The following is a 20655-nucleotide window of genomic DNA, read 5'->3' as shown; positions in this document are numbered from 1 at the left end:
TATTCAAAAATCATATTATGCAGAGTTAATTTTGCAAATAAAAATATTAATTAAGTAATCAATTAATAATGAACACATTGGTGGTAAAAGTGATTCCCCCATCCAAGGACTCTGTCTGAGCGTATCGGACAACAAATCAAAAGAAAGTAGAAAAAAAAATATCAAGTATGAATACATTAGTGGTAAAAGTGATTCCCCCATCCAAGGACTCTGTCTGTGCGTATCGGACAACAAATCAAAAGAAAGTAGGAAAAAAAATATCAAGTATGACAACTCTTTATACCCAATGACAATATATATATATATATATATATATATATATATATATATATATATATATATATAAATCACGCAATAACAAATATTAGTGACTCAAACGGAGCTATTTATACAATATATACATCAAACAGTTGAAGAGCAGGTGTAACATCCAATTATAGAATACTGTGTGAAATACTTTACACCGGAAAAAAAATAATATCAAATTTAATCGGAGGATATTTTAAAATAGTTAAAAGTTTTCCATGGCTATTAAATTGTCTCCACACACAACCTTATGATGTTTAAACATACAAGTGTCTGAAAGGTTTCTCTTTAATGATAGTGGGCCTTTTTTTGTGGGGTAAAAAAAGTTAGTGTTAGATGTTAACGATTCGGATAGTGTTTTATGGGACATGTTACCAGGATATTTTTAGATATCAATTTTCTTCCCGCACGTTTTCAGATATTAATAAGTATCCTTGGATGTTATTTCATGGGAAGTATCCTGGATGTTATTTCATTGGAAGTATCCAGGATATTATTTAATTGATAAATATTATCCTGGAAATTATTTACTTCAAGGTACATGTATATGTAAAAAAAGTATATTATTTCCAGGAAACTATTCAATGATAAAATTTTATCCAGGAAAACTTTTAATAACAAAAAACTAATCACATTGTTAAAAACACTTGACAATGTTTATGAATTATGAATTCTGTTCACTCTATTCATGATATTATTAAATAGTAGAATAAGGAATACTTCTAGCTTTTCATAATAAATTATAGTAAGTATCATTAATTATTCAAGTAGTGGAAACAATTTAATAGGCGTGGAAAATGTTTCATATTGAAATAATATCCTCCGGAAAAAAATAATGTGAAATAATTTCCACAGGATAAGATTTTATCCGGATAGTATTTCGCGGTGAAAAAAAAAGCGGATCTGACATATTATTAGCTTTATGTACCTAACTAAGTGCTGAAATGTGAGAAGCAATGGTTGATGGACTATAATTCTTTATGACAAATAAGCTATAAATGGTTATATAGGAAGATGGAAAACACAACAATTAGGAAAATACGTGTAACAAAACTGCGTGTAACAACTTATCATTCTGGTGCAGTACAAGTATGTCATACACATTCATAAACAAGAGGTAATAATATGTAAGTACATATACTTATATAGTCAATCCATGTAAAGATAAGAACATGTAAACACAACAAGTGTCATAGCAACTTTCCATACACATTTTCTTTATCTGAAAGTGTCCACTTTATTCCAAAATACACAGTTCAAATGTGAAGCCTCTTCATGTAAGCAAAATACTTCCAGGAAATTTTTACGTGGAAGCCGCATTTCATTATTGGCCATTTATGGCAATAGCATTGGGCATCATAATTGCAAAATTAGTTACTAGTAGTTGTCACTTCAATGTTTTTATTCAAAAACTATTTCTTTTCAACTGTACGACTGATATATAAAGGACTATCAGATGCTTGAGTTAATTTCGTACATTCGTCTCTTTTATTATTTGTAATATCTCTTTGACTTTCCAATACTCTCTTCGGTTTCCAGACACGAAACAATATGGAGCCCAATACTAAAGTGGCCATACCAAAAATGACACAAAAGGACAAAGCTATGTACAGGGGAGTATTGGTTTCCTCCGTACTTCTAGGTGCTTCTTTATCTTTTCCGCAGAATACTCTCTGCACATTGTGATAGGAAGTGTCATTAGAAGACATATCTTTAACAGGTTTCTTGTAGAACCCTTTAAATCCATTGGTTCCATTTAGCTGAAGGTAGTATAACTCAATTCTGTCGTTGTTTTGGGGTTTTTCGCAAAATTCTTTAAGTTCATTGCAATTTTGGGTATACATACAATGATACTCCTCTGGTTTTTTTGGACAAATTTCTTTTGCTCTTTCTGACCAATAGTTTGGCCCTGGACATTCCTTTGCATCTTGAAACATCTTAGAAACACCTGGGCAGTCAACACACCTGAATATCCACATAAATGTCAGACTACATATCCAGAACCTAAAAAATAAAATGATATATTTAGGTTACAGACCACCAATTCAACCAATGAACATTTGGAACGTACGCAAAAATAGTCCTACGCAGAAATTACCCCTGTTCCTCACAGTGCTGTGAAAAAAGTTCTCATCTCATTTAAAAAATTTAAACAGTTTCTGAAAGGAAAAACATGTCTGTACATTTTATAGGTGCATTTTGTTTCTTGTGATGTGAAGCCTAATCTCCATAATGATTTCTAAATATACCCCTATCTTGTGAAAACACTGGGATTTCCCATGCTATTTATAGACACTTCACTTCCGGTGACCAGTACTGCACTGCAAGTCTGCTAACCCCACATGCCATTCTGAGGATTGTGAGCTGACATATGTAGAATCATGCTGACATATAGTCCTCTGCAGGTTAAAGTTAAGGTAAAGTCCAGAGAAGCCATTGAATATTGTGAAATTAGCATAGAAGCCTATGGGAAGTGGAATTAGTGGTTTTTAGCCTTAAGAAGAAGCCATGGCAAAATGAAAAGTTTCTTGGAATAGTTTTAAACTAATTGAAGATCTTGTAAACTTTGCTTTGAGAGGAATACACTACAAAAATCCTTCAAAATATGCATTTTTTTAAGTTATAGGTCCAAATTATGGAAAATTGGTCTTTTTGGCTGAATTTTGTCCTATCTTGTGAAAAGTGTAGAAAATTTAGTAAAAATATCAAATATTTAACTTTGAGGGCTATATTTACCTAAACATGGTGGTAATCAGCACTTGAAATCAAGTTTTGTGTAAATTTGAGCAAAAATTCGATTAGAAATGAGGAAAAACTCACTTCCATTACTGCGGTTAAGGACATATAAGCATTTCCCTATGGCAACATGGAAAATCCATTTTTGAGTACTTTTTTTGCTTTAGGTGCCCTTTACTTGTCATGTTTTATTGTGAAAACACTGTATTTACAAATTTAAAGCCAAAGATATCACCTTTTGCGAAAATTTAAAGATTTAGGGCTTTTGACATGTGATCAAGAAAAAGGGGGAGGCATGTCAGACATAAATTTTTAAAAATAGACCAATTTTTCAGAAAATGACTACTTTTAAAGGCTATCTCTTTATTAATATTGTTAAAAAAACAAGTTGGGATTGATTTTTTTTATTTGAAAGGTCAGAAAAAGTTCTTTGCAAATATTTAATGCATTTAAGTATGGTAGAATATTGTCACTTTTTTGCTCGCACAACTTGGTTAACCTATATTTAAAAATCAAATATTTAAAAAAGTGCTTGTCACATTTCACTGAAACTTTGCAAATGCATTCAGTATGTGTATAGGAAGATACTTGTATTGTTATTTATTTTTTCCAAGACAGAAAGTGACTGTTTAGGTTACAGACCACCAATTCAACCAATGAGCATTTGGAACGTACGCAAAAATAGTCCTACGCAGAAATTACCCCTGTTCCTCACAGTGCTGTGAAAAAAGTTTTCATCTCATTTAAAACATTTAAACAGTTTCTGAAAGGAAAAACATGTCTGTACATTTTATAGGTGCATTTTGCTTCTTGTGATGTGAAGCCTAATCTCCATAATGATTTCTAAATATACCCCTGTCTTGTGAAAACACTGGGATTTCCCATGCTATTTATAGACACTTCACTTCCGGTGACCAGTACTGCACTGCAAGTCTGCTAACCCCACATGCCATTCTGAGGATTGTGAGCTGACATATGTAGAATCATGCTGATATATAGTCCTCTGCAGGTTAAAGTTAAGGTAAAGTCCAGAGAAGCCATTGAATATTGTGAAATTAGCATAGAAGCCTATGGGAAGTGGAATTAGTGGTTTTTAGCCTTAAATTTCCAAAAAGATATGTGCATAAAACATCACATTTTTGGTTGAATTGGAATGGATACAGAAGTTATAAACTGTTTACGCTTCCGGTCTTTACAATATCCTGAGGAAACATATAAAAAACAATTCGGTCAACATTTTCAATAAAGTTTCCTAACGAATGCGCAACAATAACTCTCATAGAACTTAGTACTTGGGTTGAGATAACACCCCCCACCCTGCACTCCCCCCAACTCATCAACCAAAATATGATTTTCAAGTACCTTTATGCCTCCCATTTAAGAATACTTTTGTCGCCAAAAAATTAACTGAAGCATTTTTGTATTTTTTTGGCCACTTTTTATACCTCGTTGAGGCAAATATCATTTTTTATGTTTTTTAGGTAACACTTAGCGTTTTGCGGTAAAACAAAAAAATGTACTCCTACTCCGCCGAAATATCGCTTCAATTGACATATTTTTCAATGTTAAAACCCCTGCAGTATTTATCCTTCAGTTAAAAATGGCTTATTTGGTATTTTTTGTTTAGTATTATAACAATTTATACTTCTGGGGATCTTTTGATGATTTGTGACGATTTTTGTAGTCAGAATTTATCCAAAAAGTGCGAAAAATGGGATTTTCGATTTATCGGTCAAAAGTCACATAAATTCGACTCTTCAAGCTATTGCTCAACTAAAACGTCTCAAATTTGGATTAATTCGATAGATAATTTAATTTTCTACATATATAAACCACGAAAAACTAATTTTCAAAAACGGATTTTCCCAAAATGTTGAAAATATTACCCATACCCTTGAAAACTGGTCTCAGTGTAAAAAAATTCTCATTCATAGCACATTGGCATTGTAGAACTCATATGTTAGGAATTCATAATTAGGATAATGTAAGATCAAACAAGATCAAACGAATAGAGTTACCGTTTATACCTCATTTTACACCTTCGAACTAGTGTCATCTACAACTAGATTTTATACTTCCTGGTTTTCGGGTTAATGTCATGGTCTCAGTATCGTATTAATTTTCCCATAGACTTCTATAGTAAAGTGCATATTTTTAGGATTTTTTAAAAAATATGTAAATTGACTCAATAAAACTTTCACTTATGTAGCATTTCTAAGGACATGTGAAAAAATAATTTCCCGCAAAGAAAATAGGGTGAGTCCACGAAGATCGGACAGGAGAGTAGTCTCGAACTATAAATAGCTATTTTCCCTACTTTCACTTTCGGTTTGCACTCACCAAACCAACCTTTTCAGTGGAACATTTTTATGATATCATGTTAGATTTTCTTTTAAAAAAGTTCTTCATCTTACAGTGTGATGTTTGCTCTATTTTATAAGTCATTGTTCATATCTTTTGACAAAATATTAGTTTGTAGAGAGACAAAAAGAAAATGCACTATATTTTTATAGCATCCATGTTTTGACTTACACCTGCTCAGGGATATGCAATACGATACTGGTACCGATTACTAATAAACATTTCAATATAATCATAAAAGTTGTTGTTTTTCTGCTAGAGTATTCATTTTCATACTGAAAATTCAGAATATCATTGCTCTGCTATAAACATGAGTTTTCTATTAAAATTTTTATATAGGTACCCTATTCCAGGCATGAGACTAATATCTCAATGTTAGCCAGAAAATATTACTTTTGATAAAAAGCTGCTGCATTAGTCAAACTAAGCAAATTTGTGGTTTATTCTGACATGGTAGATACATGAGCTGTACTATGAGTTCCAAATCATTATTTAATCCCCCCTTGTGAGTTCCATATATGGAAATATTAAAATCCGAACCTCCTTTTTTGTCTTTAACTCAAGGGAGCCTCTTGTTTAAAGTAAAGTATAATGACGGTACAACCAACTGTTTTAAACTATAGATATGGTCATATCAATTATAATAAATCCAAAAAAAATTATACCAATATCATAGTTTTAAAAAAATATAGCTTTTCATATGCAGAAAATACAGATTTTAAGCCATTTTGGTACCCCAGGCAGATACAAATGGACCTCAATATGACAGGAAAAGGACTTTTTCTTTAAAACAGATAGCTATGATGCAAGAAAAATAATTTATTGGTATAAATATTATAATAACAACTGTCTGCTTTAGATACTCTTTGAAAAAAATCAGTTTTTATATGAAAAAACACCTTTATTTTTCTTGCCACATAAGAATCTGTCCATTTGAACCACTAAAAAAAGTCCACTAAAAAATTGGCTGTTGACTTTTGTAACATTTCTGTGTTTAAATCAACCACACAGTTATATGGCAACTCATTTGAGCTATTTATTTGAAAGAAAAACAAAAAATAAAAAAAATATTCATTTTTTCATATATAAGAGGCAATGTATGGAAAATGACTATTTTCAAGTCCTAACCACATACTTAAAATGTGTTGTAACTTGAAAACTATCCTTTATGCAGGAGTATTACTTGCTTTAGGTTACATGAATATAGATATGCTCATCATAAACAGTCAAGATAATAATTTTATTGAACTGATATTATACAAATTCATGAAAACAAAATGCATTTCCAAATTTGGTAAAGATTAACCATAAATACAAAAAACCAGAGCTACCATAAAAAATCAGGTTCAAAAGTTGGCTAATTCATCTTAAAAGTGTTACCTACATTGGGGTACTACTTTTTCAGCTGGTAAAGAACACTTGCTGAATATCCAACTTTACTAGAAAAACTGGCTTACTACTAATAAACATTTCAATATAATCATAAAAGTTGTTGTTTTTCTGCTAGAGTATTCATTTTCATACTGAAAATTCAGAATATCATTGCTCTGCTATAAACATGAGTTTTCTATTAAAATTTTTATATAGGTACCCTATTCCAGGCATGAGACTAATATCTCAATGTTAGCCAGAAAATATTACTTTTGATAAAAAGCTGCTGCATTAGTCAAACTAAGCAAATTTGTGGTTTATTCTGACATGGTAGATACATGAGCTGTACTATGAGTTCCAAATCATTATTTAATCCCCCCTTGTGAGTTCCATATATGGAAATATTAATATCCGAACCTCCTTTTTTGTCTTTCACTCAAGGGAGCCTCTTGTTTAAAGTAAAGTATAATGACCGGTACAACCAACTGTTTTAAACTATAGATATGGTTATATCAATTATAATAAATCCAAAAAAAATTATACCAATATCATAGTTTTAAAAAAATATAGCTTTTCATATGCAGAAAATACAGATTTTAAGCCATTTTGGTACCCCAGGCAGATACAAATGGACTTCAATATGACAGGAAAAGGACTTTTTCTTTAAAACAGATAGCTATGATGCAAGAAAAATAGTTTATTGGTATAAATATTATAATAACAACTGTCTGCTTTAGATACTCTTTGAAAAAAATCAGTTTTTATATGAAAAAACACCTTTATTTTTCTTGCCACATTAGAATCTGTCCATTTGAACCACTAAAAAAAGTCCACTAAAAAATTGGCTGTTGACTTTTGTGACATTTCTGTGTTTAAATCAACCACACAGTTATATGGCAACTCATTTGAGCTATTTATTTGAAAGAAAAACAAAAAATAAAAAAAATATTCATTTTTTCATATATAAGAGGCAATGTATGGAAAATGACTATTTTCAAGTCCTAACCACATACTTAAAATGTGTTGTAACTTGAAAACTATCCTTTATGCAGGAGTATTACTTGCTTTAGGTTACATGAATATAGATATGCTCATCATAAACAGTCAAGATAATAATTTTATTGAACTGATATTATACAAATTCATGAAAACAAAATGCATTTCCAAATTTGGTAAAGATTAACCATAAATGCAAAAAGCCAGAGCTACCATAAAAAATCAGGTTCAAAAGTTGGCTAATTCATCTTAAAAGTGTTACCTGCATTGGGGTACTACTTTTTCAGCTGGTAAAGAACACTTGCTGAATATCCAACTTCACTTGATAAACTGGCTTACTAGGTCTCAGTATCGTATTAATTTTCCCATAGACTTCTATAGTGAAGTGCATATTTTTAGGATTTTTAAAAAAAATATGTAAATTGATTCAATAAAACTTTCACTTATGTAGCATTTCTAAAGACATGTGAAAAAATAATTTCCCGCAAAGAAAATAGGGTGAGTCCACGAAGATCGGACAGAAAAGTAGTCTCGAACTATAAATAGCTATTTTCCCTACTTTCACTTTCGGTTTGCACTCACCAAACCAACCTTTTCAGTGGAACATTTTTATGATATCATGTTAGATTTTCTTTTAAAAAAGTTCTTCATCTTACAGTGTGATGTTTGCTCTATTTTATAAGTCATTGTTCATATCTTTTGACAAAATATTAGTTTGTACAGAGGCAAAAAGAAAATGCACTATATTTTTATAGCATCCATGTTTTGATGTACACCTGCTCAGGGATATGCAATACGATACTGGTACCTCATAAGGTACGAGACCACAATTATCTGCCCTTAGCTTTACATTGTATACGAATATAGTTCCTATAATAATAGGGAATTTTTCAAAAAAATTTTAGAAACACTTCCTTTCAGAATTTCTCATACTTTTTGTGCTCAAATGGAAAAGGAATAATGAAATTATTTTAGTAGATGTGTTGAAATGAGAAATTTGACATTTAGGTTGTGATTTGGTGAGGTCAAAAAAGGTCAAGTTTGTGACATCCAGAAGCCATTTTGGGTCATTTTTAGGGTATCTCTGTGTTTATGCATAAAATTTGAAAAAATAATGGTAAATTTTTTTATATTTTTTATATAAGTTGTTGGAAGGTTCAAATTAACATCCCTGAAAATCTGAATTGAATTGCGCCGGTGGAATTTTTTTAAATTACAGAAAGGCTATAAAGAAGACAGCGGGAAAATTAATTGTGGTTTCGTGCCATAAGTGACCCTAGAATGGCTAAAAATAGACTTTGTTTTGGTAAATTGTCGCTTATGACATATTAAAATAAACACTACACATCGATGTTGGAAAATATCATATCTATAAAACACATTTTGTTCTGTACACTTATCATATAATGTATACTGTATTATGAAGTAAATCATTTCAAAGGATTAATGAACTTATTCATGGTTATATATACTTTCTTACAAGTATTCTATCTTGATGGATATTTCATGCCTATTATGAGTAATAACTATTTGCAAAATCATGGCAAAACACTAGATTAGAATACTAGATTATTTCACTCACACAAAGCTTACCAAAATAACAAGTACTAAGGGCTCATATATCCTTACTTCCTTTGGTTAATCTCATATAGTATATCAGTCTGAATATAAGATGAATCAAGGGAACCTAGGTTCTAGCAGAAATCACTAGAATATAATCCAGGGACAATGTCAAGACACGGAAAACACACGCATCAAAGACCTTTAAATAACCAAAATAATACATACAAAGTAACAAACATAAGTAAATGAGCAATTCGGACTCCGCTAAAACTGGGAGCATAGACCAGGGTCACTGGTAGGGTAAGCGTCCTCTGCTTTTCTAGAAACACAATCATCTTAACTTATAATCAAAATAAGAAACACCTGCCGAGTTGGTCATAAAAATCAAGTCCAGGGTAGATGAAAGAGGACAGGAAAACTATGACACGTTGAACAAAAAAGTTTTCATGGTGCAGATGGGTACACCGTAACGATCCACGAGTTCATGATGACTTCAATCTTGTAGCAACGTAACAATGTTCCAGAAGCCTAATTGTAAGAAGTCTAGCGCGATACAAAAAGTCTGCGTAGTTAAGGCAAGCTCTAGAATAAAGTAGAGTTGTGATATGAAAACTCCATACGCAGTTGCTGAAGGGATGTTGGCACAGATGAAAGGAATTTTGACAATATGGAATGAAGTCATCGCGTTTGTTGTATAGTTTGGTCAATAGTTTTCCTTTACCATCGATCTCTAGGTGTAGGTCATGATATAATGCTGACTTCAGTTTCCGTAGTATCCGTTACCTCAATTAAGTTCTTTTGGGTCGATGCGATGTATCAAATCTACGAAACTAGGAAATGTCATCTATACAGCTGAAACTGAAATAAAAACCCAAATTATAATAATGGTTATTATAACGTAACCAATAATAAATACAGTGAAAAACGCTATATTTAATAACATAAAAATGAGACACACATGAAAAATACTTATCCATAAAATTAGAAAACTCTAAATGGTAATATAAAATAACTGAAGCTGAACAACAAAGATACAAAATTACAACGAATTTGATAAGTAATGTGTGACTTCAAAATAGAAAATGAGAGGCAGGACTTGGTCCAAAACTACAAGACTGAAGTTGCAGAGTTATAATATGTCTCACTCCAAACACTCATGCAAATAAACCAGTTCGTCGAAAAGTTATTTAAAAAAAATTATAACAATTAGACATTTCAGAGACCGTATAGCAATAACCTAGATCAATACCATTTAATAATACTGAGTCTCAACATGAAAAACCAAATGAATCAAATAACACTAGAATAAAACAATAACGCTTAAATAAAACAATACAATATTAATCCATGGCCCAGACAAGGATATCCTCCCCCTAGAAGGATTTGTGCAGACCTATTTAAGTTGATAAATATGAACATTAGAATTCCAACTGTTTGCCAAAAAATAATAAGTGCAGTGTTGTCATGGACACCAGGTTCTGGGGGTCTTTGACACATTTTGCTTCAAGGCAAGTTAAACAATTGTTTTTGTTAATACAAAAAGGAATCAAAAGAAAGCAATATATTCTTCTTTACTATTAGGATATAATCATGAAATTCAAAACGGTCTAGTTTCATTGTAATGCCGTCAAAAGTGTTTATTTTTGCGAACAATTATCATATAGCACAAAACGCACTACAAACATATGTTTTATGATAAAATATTACATATTTCATCAAACATTTTTGATAATTTTTAACGATAAAATTATGTTTTGGACACAACATGATTGATTCTCACAAATTTTCACACCAATGTAATCCATCTCCATTATTAAAGGTTTTAAGCATATTTCTTTAAAGCTTTCACCTAAATATTTTATTAATTGTCATTAGTACTTGATATTTTTCGGTTCTTATGGAATTCCTCCTCAAAATGGCAATTCCGAATTTTTAAATTTTCAGATTTTCTAAAACTTGATTTTGTTGGGAAACATATTTCAAATCAAATAATTGAAAATACGTACTTCATAATCACAAGATTATAATCAAAAGCATCTGTATTAGATATGCATTACTTGGGGAACTCTTAAAACACATTTTGGAATGGAGAGCTTATGTCAAAATTCCTTAGTTAGAGAAAAAAATTTTCGTATCCATATATTGAAACTGAACAATCCGTTTACCTTTATAAATGATAAACCATCTCAAAATCAACCAGTTCCCACTTCTTAAATGAGCATCTTAACGCATACAGCATAAATCCTTTTGTTTGGACGCGAATATTTCCATTTCTTTTTAATGTTATGTTACTGGGGTTTTATTATGGACTGTGGTATATATAAACCAGACTGTTGTGTAATACTTTATATTTATAGACAAGAATGAACAACTGGCTCTGAAATAACAATTAACAATTATAAGTATAAAAGTAAAACGTTTTAGTAAGATAAGTACATGTAACTATCTTTAAACTTTACTTATATGAAAAATTAGTGAATTAAACCATTATTAGGAAAAAATAACTTCACTAATGACTATAAAACGTTCGATAACATTAAATGAAGTAAACAAAAACATAGCATACCATCAGTGTGACACGGCTATACGTCTAATACATCACTGTGTGCCAGCTGGAGTATGGGATATGCTTCTACATTATAAAAAAAATCATCTGGATTTACAATATGAAAATGAGTCAAAAATGCTTTTAATCAAATAAATAATATCAAAATGGAATGTAGAATACAAAAAAAAAAAAAAAAAAATGGAAATTATTTACCAATAAAAAATGAAATAATTATATGTTATAGCAAATAATGAAATTTCAGTAAATAAATGAAACGGAAAATATATAGAATTTGATAGAAATACTGAAATAGTCCGTTTTTTAATTTGAAAAAGTGGAACGTATAAAAGTAAATGAAATAACGTCACATCCACTCAGCCAATAGATGCAAAGGGATAACTTATGACCAAACAATATGACAAACGCGATAACGTAAACTTTCCAGACATCGATAGCAACATACCCTTAGCAAATGGATGTTTCATATCACACCTCATACGTTATGCAAGAGTTTAATTTTTTGTGTTCTTTGATGATGAACATGAAGCAATATCACAATATTAAAAACAACCTGAATGATTGGACAAGATATTGGAAATATATTTATGTAAAACCTTCTAAAGCATGTATATTTTAATAGACTATGGATCAGCCATTATTTTCACTTAAGGACTAGACGTGGCAATTCATATTTGAGATTTTTGTACATCATATATGTTTCTTAATGGTATTTTGAGCAGTCGCAAGTCATGTTGTAAGGAATATAAACAACTGACACATCCCCTAAGAACTCAATCAAATCTTTAATTCAGTTTATGTGTGTGTACACGAAGTAAAGAAATAAAGTACACATATTGTACGCAAGTAAATAAAGGGTAATAATAAAAGTACCGAATTAACAGTGGAAAGTCGGAAATTACCGCTATGATCCTGACTTGGTATAGGCATTTCCAATGGAAATGGTGAGTTGAACTAGGTTTGCAACCTACCGCTTTCATTACGGTTAACTGTTTCCTGTATATTGTAATACAAACAGGCACCATTTACGGGGCGCCGAATGGGACTTGATCTTTTTGTAATCAAAATCAATTTTGTGTACACAAAATCATTTTTGTCGTATAAAACTATGTTACACAGACTTGTTTTATGATCACTTCAATTTTGTAATTACGAAATTGATTTTTGAGACATAATTCAATTCTATGTCACAAAATTCAATTTTGTGAGACAAATTTCAATTCTGTGTCACAAATTCAATTCTGTGAGACAAAATTCAATTTTGTGTCACCAAAGTCAATTGTGTGTCACAAAAGTCAATTTTATATGGAAATTAGATTACAAAATCCTTTGGATATGCAAATGAATTCAAAATGTGCAGCATTATGTACACGTGTATTACAAACTTAAAACATTCACTGCATTACAGTGGATATAGTTCGAATGTGCACGTTTATAATAAAGCACATAAGTGAAAGAAATAACGGATATCGTAACCGTATAACCCACTGTGTCACTTAATCTTGAATCTAAAGATAGATTATTTGAGCATTTATAAACAAAATTAAGTAAAACGAAAGTTAGACACGTACTACGTCGATTTTTTTTTATCTCGCCCGACCTGTTCCACTCAACCGAATTTCTTGTGTCATACATCAATACAATCAGAATGAAATAAGGAATCATTCTGTATCTGGCAAAAATCGTGAGGGATACTGGAACAAAATAATCTTTCGCCGACTTTTGACAGATTAACAATTTGAATGAAATTTCACCGGAAAACACATTTCTAATATGATTTTCTTGGCTAATCTGATAGTTTATTTCTTGTTCCAGCAAAATTTTGGACAAATACATTAATACAAATTATGTTGTCAAATTTCAACAAATTTGGTTGCGATTAACAGGTCGGGCAAAGCATTTTATAGTTGAGTTGAAAGATGTCAGGAAATGATCACGTGATTCACCTGGAGAAATCCCAATAAATCAAAAGTAGAAAAATCGAGTATTTTAAAACCTGTTTTATCAAACAAATCACATAGAAAACGTATAATAGCAATTTTAGTCATTTTAAAACAGTTTTACTGTAGAATGCAAGGTAAATTTCACTGAAAACCGCTTTTTAAATGTCCTGCGTTGCTCGAAGTAATCGGAAACTTGTGGTTACTATATCCAATGAGAAACCTTACAAAATCGTGATGATAGAGTTCATTTGCACATTCGAAGGATTCTGTAAACTAATTTGCATACAAAAATTGACTTTTGTGACAGAAATTGAATTTTGTCTCACAAAATTGAATTTTGTGCCACAGAATTCATTTTTATGACACAAAATTTAAAATTTGTAGTATGTTATAAATTTTGTTAATCTGAATTTATTTTTGTTGAACAAAATTCATTTTTGTTGAACAAAATTCATTTTTGTTGAACAAAATTCACTTTTGTCTGTACAAAATTGAATTTTGAGTACAAAACCACAAGAGTCCCATTCGGCGCCCCATAACATTGGGCCAAGTTTATAGAATTAGTAGTCAGAACAATACAAAAACTATTGATGATATTATAAAAATCCATCATCTATAGTCTTTTTGTCAGAATCAAAATCTCTCAATAAAATCTGGATATCTGAAGTAAAAAAAATTCTATGAGCGTTTTAAGACGTCTTGTTTAAAACATTGATCTCTCTGGCAGTGGATAATAGCTCTGGCATACATTAAAATTGAGAAATACTTACACTATATCCTGGGAATGCTGAAGTTCATGTCTAAAAATGAGGATGTGGAAAAAATGTGTCGGTAGTATCTTTAAACTCTAGATCTGGTGGATAAATGTACCGAAATTTTCAAAAGAAATTGCGAATTGTTAATGAAGAGAAATAGCATTGATATATCGATACGTGAAATGAAAGTTTTTAGTTTCTCTGAATGTCTCGTCTTTTACAAGATTTTGAAGGAACTCTGATAATATGCTTCTCTTCTAGTAGACTTGTTTTTTATTCATACGAGACGATTTCTTCAGAATCATGAAAAAAGTATATTCTAAAGACTTTATGATAGAATATGTATAACTTAATCATGCCGATGTGAGTTGATATTAAAAGCTGTTCCTTATCATTGTCATTCTTTTTTGTGATCAGCATCTGTTAATCAGAAAATTATCAGACAGACAACATTAAGTTAATGTTATGTCTGCAAATAATCACTTCACATCAGTGCACTCAATACTACGCCTCACTCAATTTTTATTTGATTTATTAATTTTTATTGTTTATTACAATTATAGTTATTTTACTTCCTTATTTATCTCACATTATTAAACATAATTCAAAAACAATTTTATTTGTGAAAACGTTATATTTGTACATGTAATTGGCCCCTTTTGATATTCAAAAAACGAAATAATTAGTAACTACTTCGTTTAATGGTATATGCGAATTTGCTAGTGTACTTACATGTAGACAAAATTGTTAACTGTTTTAAGTCATCAAGTTCACTTATTTAAAACAAATATGTTGGTTATCAATATTACAATGTAATGTTGCAGTCTTCGATATCTGTATCAAACAATACCGATTTACGATAAAACCACAACAAATCAGACAAATATTTCTTAACCCGAACTATCCAATCATGTTAGCATGAAATTGTTCTCAATTTTTGATTGTTTTATACAGTTTTGTTATGTCATATCATCCGATCACGATGATCACCGTTACAAGAAAAGCTGGTTTCGAAGTATTTGACGTCATGCTGCCATGAGAGCTTAATATAAGTACTCCTTTGGTACAGCATACCAAAATATACACTATTTGTTGCTTTTTGATATTTGTCTATTTAAGAATCACTAGGTTGATGCATCTGTTAGTAACCAAGAGGTCCCTGGGTGTACTTACCAACTAAGTAGTCAAACTTCTCAGATATGAATGTTTATCACAATTTCTTGAATCATAATTCAAAACCTCTTAAAGACTGAGGCTTTATTCCTTCTGTTTCACATTTTCCTACTCGTTGGATTTGGCGTTCTATCAGAAATTGACATTTTTTTTACGTAAAGTATATATCTAATTCACTTTTACCATAAACATGCTATTTTTTTAATAAGGTCTCACAAACCACTTCTAATGTTTCCATTACTTTATATGTTAAAAAAGTAATTTTCAAAGTTTCACTGTGAATTCCCAGGACAAATGACATCTTAAAGTTGCATACCGTTGCGAAGCTTGGAAAATAAGGCTTCCAAAATTATTATGCTAATGGTACGATGATTGTAGAAATTCTTCACAAAATTTACTTGAATAAATAATACTGAAAATCCACATTTTTACCTTTTCTGCTAACTGACAGCATGGAGGCAAATTACTCATACATGTAAACAATATTCATACACTTTTGTAGTTAGTTACATATATGATTTTAAAGTACACATTCTCAGCTTTAGTTTGACTACTTTTAATCATTCCGCATAATACACACAAATAATGCACTTACAATGCATATGTCCAAGTTCAGTGTGTTTTGGTACTACATAGGGGGGTGGCCATTTTACCTAGAAGTGGTTAGTGAGACCTAAAGAAATACATCGTGGTTGTCTCTCTTTTACAACAATTATTGACCATTTATGTAATACTATGAATTATGATTTGCATTTTTGTATTGAAACTGCCTATATAATAAGTTATGATTCTGGTGCAGTGTACAGCCAAACGACGTATGAAACATATCTGTATATATGCAATGCAATGGCATTTTTTTGTATTATAAGCCACTGCCGCTGCCGATGGACAAGGTCCGCAAGGTATTCATCAGACAAATAGTCAGACTTGTTGCAATTTAAAATCGCAGTATCAGAATATTCAAAACCTTTATAGCACAAAGGTGTCCTTATATTTAAGATGTCAAACTGCTGCTGTATTCAGCTTTTTATTTAAGGTGGTAGACCTGGGGTGAGGGACATAACTCCTGAAATCAGGGATATGTTTGTATCATATTCAATTTCACCAAAGCTTATCAAGCTTTCAATCGAGAGTGAACGAAATAAATCCAAGTTACTCTGATGCTTACATGAGATTGATGTAAAATGCTGAATACAAACGTTTCAATGATTTTTAAGAGTTGTATCCCTTACCTTAGGTCTACCTCCTTAAACAAGAACTTTCTTTGTTTACTCCCAGAATACTGAAATTTGCAATACTTAATATTAGAATTTTATGCAAGCAGTTCAATTGTTCAATCGTTTATCGCAAATACATTTCTTGTCTCAACAAAGAGTTACCTAAGGAGTATTTTGCAAAAGTAAATTCCGTGTATGAAGCAAGTATACCCTTGAATGTTCTAAAAATAAAAGAGACAAAATTAGTTAGCAAAAAGAGTAATACATTGAGTTCGTGGTGATTGTAAGTTCTCGTCCCTATCTAGAACATGTTAAAAATGTTTCATTTATAATGTGTGTGTGTGTGTGTGTGTGTGTGTGTGCGCGCGCTTTTTTTTTATTTTCGAAATATTTCGAAATTTTCTAAATTTTATCTTAATATGTAGTTTTTTTTTCATAAAACACCCCCATAAATACCTATCATATGTCTTGCAAATTACTATGTGCTGTACACGTGTTTCAAGGCGTAACTGTTTTACACGAGCCATTGATAGAACCTTTTTTCAAAAAATTGAATCAATCGAATGCATTTTTATTTTTGTTTGTATTTTTTGCGCAATGTTTATTTTTCTTCTTTCTTGCAGGTCATGAGATGATATTGTCTTTACTTTATCGAAGAGAACAGATATAGTTTTGTCAAATATTTCAAAGGTAAGGCTTATACAAAATATGCATACAATAGCAAGAGTTCGTGCAGAAATTTTAATCAATTTATCTCAAAGTATACATTTTACGAGGAAATAGTTAGATCTTAATCTTAGATGGTTTTAAAATATCGATAGAAAATTCAATATGTTTTTTCATGTTGTATTCTAGTTTGATTAATTGATTTGCAGTAGTTAAATAGCACGACAGGGCGCTGATTAGATTGGTCCGATTGAATGACAACTGTTTAAACTGAAACTCCTATCATATTACCTGGATAATACTTGAATGTCAGAACGTTTGTTTGATTGACACATATTCGTTTCTGCTTTAAACTTGTTGAAGTCGAAGCTTATTCTGTCAATGTTTAATATCAGATTGAAATCAGTTATCTTTGGATAAATATTTCAAGAATAAACAGATCATGACATTATTGTTTAAATTTCAATAGCAACCCTGGAAGCGATTATTTTTACTTATTTTTAAGCGTAGGAACGCTGAACATATTATCTTTTATTATGTTCTTTTTTGGATTACAAAAGTGTTAGACAATATAGTGTTCTCTAATACCGGGTTTGCGAGAACTATAAAAAAAAATAATTGTGACGTTTTCTTCATTTTCTTTGATGCATTCAGTAACTGTATATCAAATACCTAGTACAAGCTTCGGAATATGATATACCATATTAAATTTATTTAACCTATTGGGTCAGTTTTGTGAATATGGCTGCTGATGACTCCGTGCCCTCTAAGGAGGTAATGTTTGTTCATTCACATAGCGAGTCAAACATATCATCAACGTCTTCATCGACAAAATTTCATGCGAAGGGTGTTGATAAAGACGAAATTGAAATTCCGCTTCCAGCTTTCAACTTCGAAAAATCAAAACAAGCAAGCCTTCCGTTGATTACTGGGCATACAGAAAACGAAACTAAAGCCAGGAAACTTAACAAAACCGAGGAGTCCCGTTTAGAAACATTACGGTCTCATTTTGAAAAGCAAAAGTCGATGTATGAAAAACAGTACAAACAGCATGAAAGACGATTCAGAATTCGCTCCGCAAGAGTTATACCCGACTCAAATTTGGTCGATTCAGATATAGTGCGGGGAAATAGGGTTTGCACCTTACGCCCAAAATCACTTCCAGTTCATCTTCCGTCACACGATATAGAGCAGAGAAAATCTGTGGTAAACAAACAACAATCAGCTCAGGAAAGATGTAAGAGTGAGAAAGTGTGTACAACTTGTGTACGCATGCAGAAGATTATCAAACAGTTTGAGAAAGAAATGAAATTTAATTTTGATGTAGAAAATACACACCATACGATTTGTTTGTTCACGGACAAGCAAATGAAAAATTTCATAAGTCTTATTGAAGCTAAATATTGCACGGATCTTCCTGGGGTGGCAGAAATGCTGCATAATACAAAATCAACAGGTACTGAACATCAAAACGGGTCTTGTAGTACGATAAAACCAAAATCCGGAATCCAGGCCAGAATAAAAGATTTTTGTAAAAAGCAGGAAGAGTTTAACAAAAAACATCCAGTTTCTAGAACTGTAAAGTCATATGTTGATCATGAAAGAATCAAGCAAGCTCAACTGGCAACAAGATCAAATTATCAAAACTCTAAGAAAGTCTAAACTATCTCAGTTCAGATTTGTTAAAAGTTTAGAGGTACCTATGTATAATATTTAATAGTAGCTATTTGTACGAAGTGTTAATCTTGAAAGGAAATTAAGTACACAATAACATAACAAACATTTTTCTTAAGGATATTTTATGGTTGATATTAATGATCACTATTGTTGCTTCAGAGCAAGGTCACAGTGGTAACTGCATTAGCGGTAATGATATACGATATATGTATTTTTGTCACACATCCAAGAAACTTGTTTAAAGTTTTCTTTCGCTTAAGATGTATTTTGTTTGGTACGTTTTATATTGTAGAGGTGTTAAAAACATCGGATTCCAATTTATGTGAATGGTATGATTTTTTCCATACTGAATATGTAAACAGTGTGTTTTACAATAAGGAAATATCCAACCTTACAAAAAATACTGTTATATCAATTCACATTTATCAGTATCATCTGTGTCAGTTTTGATGCATGTTCTAGTACGGAAAATAAATATCATCGAATATAAAATCGATTGATCTTTTTCATTATCAACATCATATTGGAAAAATACATAGTAAATGCAATATCCTGAGAAAAGTTAGTTTAATTATACAAAGTCTGAATAGGATTTTACACAGCTCATTTGTCCTTTTCATAAAAAACAAATTGTTAGTTCTTCCTTTAGTTATTTGCTATCTATTGTATGAGAGATTTTGTCATGCATGTATAGAATCATAGAGCTAGCCCTTTCAATAGTGACATTTAATTTCCTTGTAGTTTAATTCACAAACACCGACGGATAAAATGAGAAATCAAATTTACATTCAAGTCCAATTATATTTATAAAACTTTCGGGACGAAGTTCGACGTCACAACAAACAGCTAAATTTTGAAGCCAGCGTTGAGGGTCGTCAGTGACCTTATGGTTAAAACGTGGTTAAGGAATTGACATATATATGTTAAGAACAATATCCCTTTAAAATATTTGCTTGTATCTAACGGTAAAAGAAATTCTGAAAATACATCCAATTACGTGTTTCTTTGAGTGAAAGGGTCGTATATTACGTTACTCCATAGCATTTAGATAAATATTTAAACGCTAGTCAAACGTTACTATTTCACTTCAGTTAAGATTTATTTGAGGAAAAGATTTAACATTTTAATTCAATATGTAACAATTAAAATGCGTGAGACATTTTTATAATTGGATAATGGTCGTCAATCTGAACTGCAAACTAAATGATGGTTTATCCTGATTATAACTCTACAAATATTTATCGATTTGAAAATCTGGAACAGTCATATATCTATAAGTAAACCTTGTAACAGTTTAATGGAGGAAATAAAGGATTTCAATCATA

General features: G+C 31.1%; 2 protein-coding genes across 3 annotated transcripts; one reads left to right on the top strand and one right to left on the bottom strand.

The window, feature by feature from the left end:
- Nucleotides 1-1336: 1336 nt before the first annotated feature.
- LOC148614879 (uncharacterized) lies at nucleotides 1337-5183 on the bottom strand. 2 transcript variants are annotated; one of them, XM_088589361.1, is made up of 2 exons: nucleotides 5070-5183; nucleotides 1337-2310 (listed from the first exon to the last, which is right to left on the bottom strand). In XM_088589361.1, exons 1-2 carry the CDS (start codon nucleotides 5096-5098, stop codon nucleotides 1719-1721), a joined length of 621 nt encoding a protein of 206 aa, XP_088445487.1. In that variant the 5' UTR covers nucleotides 5099-5183; the 3' UTR covers nucleotides 1337-1718. The 2 variants fall into 2 exon arrangements, with proteins under 2 accessions (XP_088445487.1, XP_088445486.1); XM_088589360.1 differs by having other exon boundaries at nucleotides 5061-5155.
- A 12818-nt stretch (nucleotides 5184-18001) lies between these two features.
- LOC148614878 (uncharacterized) lies at nucleotides 18002-20655 on the top strand. The gene has a single exon (XM_088589359.1). The coding sequence runs from the start codon at nucleotides 18395-18397 to the stop codon at nucleotides 19313-19315; it is 921 nt and encodes a 306-aa protein (XP_088445485.1). The 5' UTR covers nucleotides 18002-18394; the 3' UTR covers nucleotides 19316-20655.

This window comes from Perna viridis, chromosome 6 (genome assembly GCF_037379345.1).
Source record: "Perna viridis isolate PV_CMFRI_1.1 ecotype Kerala chromosome 6, ASM3737934v1, whole genome shotgun sequence".
Taxonomy (NCBI): domain Eukaryota; kingdom Metazoa; phylum Mollusca; class Bivalvia; order Mytilida; family Mytilidae; genus Perna; species Perna viridis.
This window is presented reverse-complemented; position numbering and strand designations above follow the sequence as displayed.

Bases quoted from the DNA above. Each gene is read 5' to 3' on its own strand.
- LOC148614879 (XM_088589360.1), bottom strand. From the start codon at position 5,098: ATGACACTAGTTCGAAGGTGTAAAATGAGGTATAAACG. The intron at 2,311-5,060 runs GTAACTCTATTC...TTTATTTTTTAG, and splicing joins TGTAAAATGAGGTATAAACG to GTTCTGGATATGTAGTCTGA.
- LOC148614878 (XM_088589359.1), top strand. From the start codon at position 18,395: ATGGCTGCTGATGACTCCGTGCCCTCTAAGGAGGTAATGTTTGTTCAT.